The sequence below is a fragment of the Taudactylus pleione genome, unplaced genomic scaffold (genome assembly GCF_031769625.1).
Source record: "Taudactylus pleione unplaced genomic scaffold, aTauple2 ptg001027l, whole genome shotgun sequence".
In the NCBI taxonomy this organism is placed as follows: domain Eukaryota; kingdom Metazoa; phylum Chordata; class Amphibia; order Anura; family Myobatrachidae; genus Taudactylus; species Taudactylus pleione.
The window spans coordinates 2,929,780-2,941,913 of NW_028285428.1; the positions used below are offsets into that span (position 1 = coordinate 2,929,780).

The 12,134-nt window shown below is 40.0% G+C and overlaps 1 protein-coding gene across 1 annotated transcript in view; it reads left to right on the top strand.

The window, feature by feature from the left end:
• The window catches only part of PDE11A (phosphodiesterase 11A), a 713,048-nt gene that overhangs the window by 419,123 nt on the left and 281,791 nt on the right, over nt 1-12,134 (top strand). Inside the window, exons 6-7 of the mRNA XM_088461200.1 lie at nt 401-533; nt 8,343-8,418. Coding sequence (XP_088317326.1) covers nt 401-533; nt 8,343-8,418 — 209 coding nt within the window. The remainder of the gene's footprint in view (nt 1-400; nt 534-8,342; nt 8,419-12,134) is intronic.

The following is a 12,134-nucleotide window of genomic DNA, read 5'->3' on the forward strand; positions in this document are numbered from 1 at the left end:
GGGCCAGCTAATCAGTATTCAACCCTCTCCCTCTCTGCGCTCCTGATGATGGCTGTGCTACTGTAGTGGCAGAGATCCATGCGGCTCAGAATAAAGGCAGAAATCATTAGCATTCCGTTTGCAATTCATCCACATCCTGAGCGCAGCCGCATTCGGATCTATGTGTGACGCAGAATCAGGACCTTTGGTGGTAAAATTCAGATTATTTGATATGTCTATACTAGTAGCATCAGACAGTATGAAAACATTCGTAATATATCATAAATCGGTGGCTATTAAGTGCTACGCACACACATGCATACACGCACACAAGCACAATGTAAGCATGAAACCTTTATATGACAGTTTACTTATAATAGTCTTACAATTTTTTTTTCTCTTTCACTAATGTTTCCCATAGTTTTAAGGACAGCTTGGAGAAATCCTCGTATTCTGACTGGTTAATAAATAACAGCATTGCTGAATTAGTTGCTTCCACGGGTCTTCCAGTAAACATAAGTGATGCCTATCAGGATCCTCGCTTCGATGCAGAGGTAAGTGAGCTGAGGCGCAGAATGCAGTGTCCTTTATCGGCATTCATGTGCGGGTAGCGTGTGATACTCTGTCAGTCAGTAATACAGACGGGGGGTCATTTTGTATAGTGAAAACCAAAAACTAAAGTATGTATACGATGCTATTTAATGGCTAACTACTGTCATAGGTCCAGATTCAGAGATGGACGCAATTCCGATTTTCACATAGAATGAGCGATTGTTTGCCATTGCGCATGCGTGTCAGTCGCACTGTGCACATGCAGAGATTGTTTTACGATTACGCCCGCACAGAGGATCTATTCGCAAAGTGAGTGACAGGTAGTCTCCGGATAGAGGAGGTAATGGGGGGTGGCTAGGCAAATGCAGGCGTGTCTGACCATTTAAACGCCGTTTCTTGGACATAAATTAGCCATTGCGATCTCCTATGCAGCATGAGCTCTCTGCGTGTCAGGAGAGCTACAGTGCTTGTGGCTGGTCAGACTTGCCACATATGCTGCATGGCTGCCCGATGTGCGCCGATAGTACAGATGTTTGCGTTGTTGCACATCGTCAGACAGATATGAGAAGGCAGCAGTGGGTGTCCATATGCTCAGCTAAGCTTTGGAGGGTATTAGCATATTTTAGCATCTATGATCCGTGAGAGTATGTAGTTGCGTTTGCATTAGCGTCAGTGGCGGAACTTGTGTGTTGGGTCCAGGTGCAAAAATTTGCTTTGGGCCCCCCTCCTCCGCTCTACTCCAAGCTCAAAGTGCAGTGGGTGACAGAGAGAAGTAGAGGGTGACCGGGAGAGGCAAGAGGTAGACAAAGAGAGGCAAGAAGGTGACAAGGAGAGGGTGACAGGGAGAAGCAGTGGGTGACAGGGAGAGAAAACAGGTAAAGGGTGACAGAGAGGGAAGAGGCAGTGGGTGACAGGGAGATGGAAATAGGGAGAGGTGACAGGGAGAGGGAAATAGGGAGAGGTGACAGGGAGAGGTGACAGGCCGTGGGTTACAGGGAGAAGCAGTGGGTGACAGGGAGAGGTGACAAGCAGTGGGTGAGAGGGAAGAGGCAGTGGGTAACAGAGGAGAGGGTGAGAGGTGACAGGGAGAAGCAGTGGGTGACAGGGGAGAGGGTGAGAGGTGGCAGGGATAGTTGATAGGCAGTGGGTGACAGGGAGAGAGGTAGAGGTGACAGGCAGTAGTGAAGGGGAAAATCATTGGGTGAGAAGAGGGTGACAGGGAGAGGGTGATAGGGAGAGGTGACAGGCAGTGGCTGACAGGGAGAGGGAGAGGGTGACAGGGAGTTTGTGACAGGGAGAGGGGAGAGGCAGTGGGTGACAGGGAGATACAGTAGGTGCCTGACACATTATACCACACTGTAGTGCCCACACATTATGCTACACTGTAGTCCCCACACATTATGCCACCTGTAGTCCCCACACATTATGCCACCTCTAGTGCCCACACATTAGGCTACACTGTAGTCCCCACACATTATGCCACCCGTAGTGCCCACACATTATGCCAACTGTAGTGCCCACACATTATGCCACCTGTCACCAGCAGCCTCCACAGGCAAACAGCAGAGTAGCAGTCACAGCCTCACAATGAGTCACACACATGAGGCTGCGCTGCTGCTCGGTCAGAGGAGCATGTGATGGGCTCCTAAAATCAGAGCTCAGCACATGCTCCTCTGACCCCACTGCAGAGACTACTGGGATTTATTACCCAGTAGTGCACTGCAGTGCTGAGCCCCTGCGTGTGCACTGCAGTGCTGAGCTCCTGCGTGTAGCCGTGATGACTGCCCGGGCTAGCAGCTGCACTGTAACTTGCCATACAGGCAGTGTGGACCCTTATATTGCGGCAGGCCCTGGTGCAGTGCATCGGCTGCACCACCAGAAGTTCCGCCCCTGATTAGCATATATCTCTGAATCAGGCCCACAGTTATTACAAGCTTTCAGTTCACATAGTTGCATTCTTCAATGGGTTTGCTTGGACTGTTGTATCCCAGCAGCCTGTAATGTCTTTGGTATTATGAAATAGTATAATGTATATACAATTTTTTTGTTGTTTTTAATTACAATCATCCAACATCTGTCCTTTAAAACTTACTTGTACATAAACCAGCAACTGTATACATGTAGTTATAATAAAATAATGAGGATAATATGAATGTATATGTAATCAGACTTCACACTTAATACAATATTTTAGTACTTGATCATGGGATGCTGTCATACGGTCGCCATCTGAAATGTTGACATGTGAAATCCTCAGAAAGTTGACATTAGTATTAGGCTGTGGGACGGGAGGGTTAGGGTTAGGCTGCGGGACGGGAGGGTTAGGCACTAGGGGGAGTGTTAGGCTGTAGGACAGGAGGGTTAGTGTTAGGCATTAGGGGGAAGTTATGGTTAGGATGCAGGGAGTGGGGTTAGGATTAGGCACTAGGGGGAGGTTATGGTTAGGCTGCGGGATGGGAGTGTTTGAGTTAGGCACTAAAGGGAGATAAAGGTTAGGATGCGGGGGTGGGGTTAGGGTTAGGCACTAGGGGAATGTAAGGGTTAGGCTGCAGGACCAGAGGGTTAGGGTTACTAACTAGTGGGAGGTTAGGGTTAGGATGCAGGGGGTAGAGTTAGGGTTAGGCACAAGGGGGAGGGTTAGGCAGCGGGATGGGAGTATTAGTGTTATGCGTTAGGGGGAGGTTAGGGTTAGGATGCGGGGGTGATGTTAGGTTTTGGCACTAGGGGAAGATTAGGGTTAGGCTGCGGGATGGGAGGGTTAGGGTTACTCACTAGTGGGAGGGTTAGGGTTAGGATGCAGGGGGTGGGGTTAGGATTAGGCACTAGGGGAAGGGTTAGGCTGTGGGATAGGAGTATTAGGTTTAGGTACTAGGGGGAGGTTAGGATGCGGGAGGTGGGATTAGGCACTAGGGGAAGGGTTAGGCTACCAGAAGGGAGAATAGGGTTAGGCACTAGTTGGAGGGTTAGGGTTAGGCTACAGGAGGAGGTGATAGGGTTAGGCACTAGGTGGAGGGTTGGTATTAGGCTACAGAAGGGCAGGATAGGGTTAGGCAATAAGCAGAGGGCTAGGGTTATGCTATGGGAGGGGAAGATAGGGTTAGGCACTAGGTGGAGGGTTAGGTTACGGGAGGGGAGGATAGAGTTAGACAACAGGTGGAGGGTTACGATTAGGCTACAGGAGGGGGGATAGGATTAGGCACTAGGAGGGTTAGGGTTAGGTTACTGGAGGGGAGGAAAGGGTTAGGCACAAGGTGAAGTTTAGGGTTAGGCTACAGGAGAGGAGGATAGGGTCAGGCACTAGCTGGAGTGTTAGGGTTAGGCTACAGGAGGGGAGAATATGGTTAGGCACTAGGAGGGTTAGGGTTAGGTTACTGGAGGGAAGGAAAGGGTTAGGCACTAGGTGGAGGGTTATGGTTAGGTTATGGGAGGGGAGGATAGGGTTAGGCATTGGGTGGAGGGTTATGGTTAGGCTACAGGTGGGGAGGATAGGGTTTGGCACTAGGTGGAGGTGTTTTGGCTGAAGAATATTGTACCAGGAGAAAGTATAGACAACTTCATGCAACAATAATGTGGTTGTAAGTTACAACAAATCCCTTAGTCAACCTTAACCCTCAATATTATATTTTGCACCTGGAGCAGTCGGCATTATGGTGACAAGTTACCCGCATGCACAAGAGGAGCAACATTAGACACCATGCTGCACAAAACATCTCAGCATATAGGTAGAACATTTTCTACATCTGACCTGGCACATTCCCACATGTAGACAGAACTCTACTGGCATCGATACTGGTTTTCAGTTGTTCCAAGCCACACGTACAGTAGGCTTAGGCTCAGTCAATACGATGCCAACAGTGACAACAGCTGAGCCCCTAAATCTGGATATCTTTCTAAATATTCTTTACTTATTTGAAATTCTCCATGAACATGTTCTTGAAGGTACAGGAAATTGGTGCCTTACCGAAATTGATGTTTAAAGCGTTTTCGATTTGGAACATGAAATTACACACACACACACACACACATATATATATACACACATATATTATATATATATATATATATATATATATATATATATACACACATATATATCACTTAAGCAGAGTCAAGTTTAGAAATGTTTGAGTATGTTATAGGAGTAATTTTGGATAAACTGAGAAAATGAATGTCAGTGAAATGTGCAGTTTGCCTAGTGGTTATCTCAGACAAGCAAATAGCATATGACATTTTCTAGAGCTCTAGACCTATCCTTTAAGACATGCTATGTTCCATTAAGCCCTTCATCTGTGAAGGAGTTAATTCAGCTGTCTCCTCTCGGTATCACACACTGCTTAAGTCTGTGCCAATACGCCACCCTGCATATATTTCACACAGATAAGAATAATGTGCGATTCATACGTTTTAAAGGGCAATAATTATTTTCAGGATCTATGTCATAAAAAATGTTCGGCTTTTATCCTGAATTGTGTGGGTCTGTCTACTGCATAAAATCAAATTAATTTAATAGCAGTGATTCAATAGGAAATCTACACCCACTTTCACAAGTGCACATAATCCCATCTCTCCCTTCCACTAGCATTATGATTACGTGGCCTTTTTTCTGTTACTACATTAGAACGGCAGGTTGATTATGTAATATTAAAAGTTAGGCATGAAAGCCGATGACAATTAATGATGCAATTGTCTAGGGGATAGTCCAAACCCTTCAGGGGACACCCTTATACCCCTTCATTTGTCCAATTCTTTGTCCACAAGCTTATCTGCCTTTCCATGCACCTGAGCCTGGTAGCAAACCATATGCTTAACCACATGTGAGAGTCTCCTCATCTTCCTGACTTTTTACAAAGAAACTCTGGAGAAAATTCATAGATTCTTCTGATGCTGCAAGTTAGGTTTAGGCAACCAATGACCCGTGGGGGGTAACTGGCAAGGTCAGTATGATGGGACCGGCAGATCCACCAGTTGCTTGATTGGTTTTATTTAGGATATATACCAGCTGCAACACAGATGAGTTTTCTTCATGAGTGAACAGACAAGTAACTTAGCAGAACACAAATAGCGGCATGCTGTCTGCATCTGCACTAACTCATCTATACACACATAAGGTTATACTGTGCATTGAGGCAGGTGCCTTGGGTCACCATTTGCTGGGGGCAGCACGTGAACATTTGTTTCATTACTGTCAGTCTGAAATTTACCAGTAACTACAAAATATTTTCACTGTACTGTACCCTATGCCATCTTGAGTGGGGTTCATGGCCAGCAGGGGTGCCGAGAGGGGGGGAAGCAGGCACTAATTACCCGAGCCCTGGCTTGTTGGAGGGGTTCGGCGGGGGGCCCAGATCTGCAGCACATACTATTTGAATCATATTTTTTTGTAGGGGGTGTGGCCCTGCCTCCCATTTAGGCCACGCCGCTACAGTACCCGAGACCTGCACTGTTCTCTACAGCCCTGCAGACAAGTAGGACATGTGCAGACTGCTTCTGCAAGCTGTCCTCATTAGTAAATATGCATATATAATTAAAAATAAAACGCCATAGCTCATGGCTTGTTTTATTAGTATGTTATATTAAACTACCAATCACCAAGTGAGAGCTTATAACAAAACATTGGAAATAATACAATTCTGTGGAAGGGGGACGATGACTGCAGTTGGGAAGCATTATCATGATCATGATGGCAAGTGGATGGTTGACCTAATACAATGTGTAACCTAAACTTTCATTCAGGTTTCAATTTAATGCATTTTACAGTATGTCCATGACATTCATATTATAAATGTAAAGATATACTGCCGTTTTTTTAGTTGAATTGTAAAATATTCATCATGCCACAAACGAATAGTCAAGAGACAAACTTTGTTCTATAAACATGCCCCTAGAACATTGTTCATCTGTGATAAGTTGTCAGAGTGAATTATGTCACATTTCGGACGTAAATCCCATTGCTTGCAAGGCTGAAGCACAGAACTTGTAAACTGAATGAAACTGACTTCTTAGGGCCTGATTCAGACCCACTCGCGAGCGGCTGTCCGCTCGCAAGTGGGTCGATGTTATGGACTGAGCATGCGCACGACGGAGGGAGCTCCGTCGTGCGCATGCGCCAGACGCGACGAGCGAAGGAAAGTCCTTCGCTCGTTGTGTCCGATCAAAGGGGGCGTGCTGTCAATGTTGATTGACAGCACGTCCCCTTTGGTGGGCGTGCCGGGGGCGTGCCTCCCTGACGGGGGCGTTCCCACGGGAACGCCTCCCGTCAGAAGCCGGCCCACTGACATCACTAGTGATGTCAGTGGGAGTGATTTTGGCTCTGATAGAGCCAAAATCACTCCGGAGCTTGCGGTTGAAAACCTCAACCGCAGGCTCCGGCTCGCAAATTCGATGGTCGCGATGGTCTCGACCATCGCGACCATCACAATGCACGCTCGTATAGCCTGTGGGTGGTGACCCACAGCTATACGAGCGTCCAGGAGGACGCTCCATGAAAATGGAGGCCGGCCCTCATTCAGAGCGTGCGCTCTGCTCAGAGCGTACGGCTCTGAATGAGGGCCTTAGTTTGTCCACTGATATTTAAAAGTTAATATTTAGTTAACTTTAAAAAACAAAAAATAATAACCCAACTGTAAATCGCAATGAAATATGCTGGCACCATATAAAAAACTGCTGATAAATAATAAATGAATAAATAAAGTGTATAAACTTTTACTCATTCCAGTTCGTAGTAATTACAATTACGTCAGTCATTTTTCCCATCCTGCTGACAAAACAATAAGAGCTACCTACTAAACATACAAGCTTATATTACAAAACAATTTAGCTAGTATCATTTCTGTAAGCTGGGGTTAGTTCCGTGTGCTTATCTTTAATATGGAGTACATTTCACCTCCAATATACCAACACTTGTGCAGATATACCACAAAGGTTTATAAAAACATTAAGATAGTCCGTTATTAACTTGTAATAAGAAATGTGGTTTGTACTGTTACTGCCCCAGAGACTTGCTGGTCCAAACTTAATAACATCATTACTTTATGTATATAGCGCCAAGGTATTAAGCAGCGTTGGACAGAAAATGTTTATTCATTCACACAATCCCTACAATATAATTCCCTATCACAGACACACAGACTTGGCCCAATAACTGATGCCATATAATCTATCAGTTCAACCGTTGCATGTGGGTGGAAACCCTGAGAACACGAGGAACACTCCATGGGTAAAGAATCTGAACTCCCAAAACTGCAAAAGCAATATGATTATACGGCAAGTGAGTCATAAGTGTGCGAAAGCATGACAGAAGTTTGGGAATTTCTGATTTACAGTATAAGTAAAGAATGACCTATGATTTCACAATGTTATGTTTGATAACAAACTAAAGGCTAAAATAAAAAAAATAAAAATAATAATAATAATAATAAAAAAACAAAAAACAATAGATTGTCTAAAAGCCTAAATAATGAATCATATGCATTTTAATTGAATGCAATTGGCCTAAAATGACAACAGGAATAAAGTGTGATACTGTAGTTTGTGGATAAGGAGAAAATCACCAGCTCCTCCGAAACCACGGTCGCACGGCCACACTCGCCTCTTTTGTCTAATTGCATATGCTATTCCATGAACCAGACACTTGCAGAGTAAGATAATAAGCTTGGTATGAGTCACTACACTAGCAGAATAATGTTGAAATGCTAATATTGGCAGTGTATAAAAAGGTCCTGGATATGATATGAAATGGCTATATGAGGTGTAGAAATAATGATGATTACTGTGCTGTCTGCTCAATTCTTCCTTTCTATCATGTGTCCTAGGCCGACCAGTTCTCTGGGTTTCATATCAGATCTGTGCTCTGTGTTCCCATATGGAATAGCAACCATCAGATCATTGGTAAGTCTTCTAGGTAACAGGGGACTCTCCTTAATTCTTGTTAACAGTTTCTTAATTAATTTACCTACGAAAGCCTACACTCTTATGTTAGATGTTACTATATGGTGTGTGCATTTTACAATGGAAATATTTCACACTTTCCTATTTTTCTTGTACAGCCAATAAAGAAATGTTATGATGATATGAGAGTGATAGATAACATGATAGTGATAAATGATATGATAGTGATAGATGATATGATAGATGATATGATAGTAATAGATGATATGATAGATGATATGATAGTAATAGATGACATGATAGTGATATGACAGTGATAGATGATATGATAGTGATATGGCAGTGATAGATGATATGATAGTGATATGTTAGTGATAGATGATATGATAGTGATATGACAGTGATAGATGATATGATAGTGATAGATGATATGATGATATGATAGTGATAGATGATATGATAGTGATATGGTAGTGATAGATGATATGATAGTGATAGATGATATGATAGTGATAGATTATATGATGATATGATAGTGATAAATGATATGATAGTGATAGATGATAGTGATAGATGATATGATAGTAATAGATGACATGATAGTGATATGATAGTGATAGATGATATGATAGTGATATGGCAGTGATAGATGATATGATAGTGATATGGTAGTGATAGATGATATGATAGTGATATGGCAGTGATAAATGATATGATAGTGATAGATGATATGATAGTGATATGGTAGTGATATATGATATAATAGTAAAATGGTAATGATAGTGATATGATAGTGATAGATGATATGATAGTGATATGGCAGTGATAGATGATATGATAGTGATAGATGATATGATGATATGATAGTGATAAATGATATGATAGTGATAGATGATATGGTAGTGATAGATGATATGATAGTGATAGAATACATTATATTGATATGATAGTGAAAGATGATATGATAGTGATCTGATAGTGATAGATGATATGATAGTGATATGGCAGTGATAGATGATATGATAGTGATATGGTAGTGATAGACGATATGATAGTGATATGGCAGTGATAGATGATATGATAGTGATTGATGATATGATAGTGATAAATGATATGATAGTGATAGATGATATGATAGATGATATGATAGTAATAGATAACATAATAGTGATAGATGATATGATAGTGATAGATAACATGATAGTAATAAATGATATGATAGTGATAGATGATATGATAGTAATAGATGACATGATAGTGATATGATAGTGATAGGTGATATGGCAGTGATAGATGATATGATAGTGATATGGTAGTGATAGATGATATGATAGTGATATGGCAGTGATAGATGATATGATAGTGATAGATGATATGATAGAGATAAATGATATGATAGTTAAAGATGATATGATAGTGATAGATGATATGATAGTGATAAATGATATGATAGTGATAGATGATATGGTTGTGATAGATGATATGATAGTAATAGATGACATGATAGTGATATGATAGTGATAGATGATATGATAGTGATAGATGATATGATAGTGATATGATAGTGATAGATGATATGATAGTGATAGATGATATGATAGTGATATGATAGTGATAGATGATATGATAGTGATATGGTAGTGATAGATGATATGATAGTGATATGGCAGTGATAGATGATATGATAGTGATAGATGATATGATGATATGATAGAGATAAATTATATGATAGTGATAGATGATATGATAGTGATATGATAGTGATAGATGATATGATGATATGATAGTGATAAATGATATGATAGTGATAGATGATATGATAGTAATAGATGACATGATAGTGATAGATGATATGATAGTAATAGATGATGTGATAGTGATATGATAGTGATAGATGATATGATAGTGATAGATGATATGATAGTGATATGGTAGTGATAGATGATATGATAATAATATGATAGTGATAGATGATACGATAGTGATAGATGATATGATGATATGATAGTGATAGATGATATGATAGTGATATGAGAGTGATAGATGATATGGTAGTGATAGATGATATGATAGTGATATGATAGTGATAGATGATAGGATAGTAATAGATGACATGATAGTGATATGATAGTGATAGATGATATGATAGTGATAGATGATATGATAGTGATATGATAGTGATAGATGATATGATAGTGATAGATATAGTGATAGATGATATGATAGTGATATGATAGTGATAGATGATATGATAGTGATATGGTAGTGATAGATGATATGAAAGTGATATGGCAGTGATAGATGATATGATAGTGATAGATGATATGATGATATGATAGTGATAAATGATATGATAGTGATAGATGATATGATAGTGATATGATAGTGATATGATAGTGATAGTGATATGATAGTGATAGATGATATGATAGTGATATGGCAGTGATAGATGATATGGCAGTGATAGATGATATGATAGTGATATGGTAGTGATAGATGATATGATAATGATATGATAGTGATAGATGATATGATAGTGATAGATGATATGATAGTGATATGATAGTGATAGATGATATGATAGTGATAGATGATATGATAGTGATAGATGATATGATAGTGATATTATAGTGATAGATGATATGATAGTAATAGATGATATGATAGTGATAGATGATATGATAGTGATATGAGAGTGATAGATGATATGGTAGTGATAGATGATATGATAGTGATATGATAGTGATAGATGATAGGATAGTGATAGATGATATGATAGTGATATGATAGTGATAGATGATATGATAGTGATATGGCAGTGATAGATGATATGATAGTGATAGATGATATGATGATATGATAGAGATAAATTATATGACAGTGATAGATGATATGATAGTGATATGATAGTGATAGATGATATGATAGTGATAGATGATATGATAGTAATAGATGACATGATAGTGATAGATGATATGATAGTAATAGATGACATGATAGTGATATGATAGTGATAGATGATATGATAGTGATAGATGATATGATGATATGATAGTGATAGATGATATGATAGTGATATGAAAGTGATAGATGATATGATAGTGATAGATGATATGATAGTGATATGAGAGTGATAGATGATAGGATAGTAATAGATGACATGATAGTGATATGATAGTGATAGATGATATGATAGTGATAGATGATATGATAGTGATATGATAGTGATAGATGATATGATAGTGATAGATGATATGATAGTGATATGGCAGTGATAGATGATATGATAATGATATGATAGTGATAGATGATATGATAGTGATAGATGATATGATAGTGATATGATAGTGATAGATGATATGATAGTGATATGATAGTGATAGATGATATGATAGTGATATGGCAGTGATAGATGATATGATAGTGATATGGTAGTGATAGATGATATGATAATGATATGATAGTGATAGATGATATGATAGTGATAGATGATATGATAGTGATATGATAGTGATAGATGATATGATAGTGATAGATGATATGCTGATATGATAGTGATAGATGATATGATAGTAATAGATGATATGATAGTGATAGATGATATGATAGTGATATGGCAGTGATAGATGATATGATAGTGATATGGTAGTGATAGATGATATGATAATGATATGATAGTGATAGATGATATGATAGTGATAGATGATATGATAGTG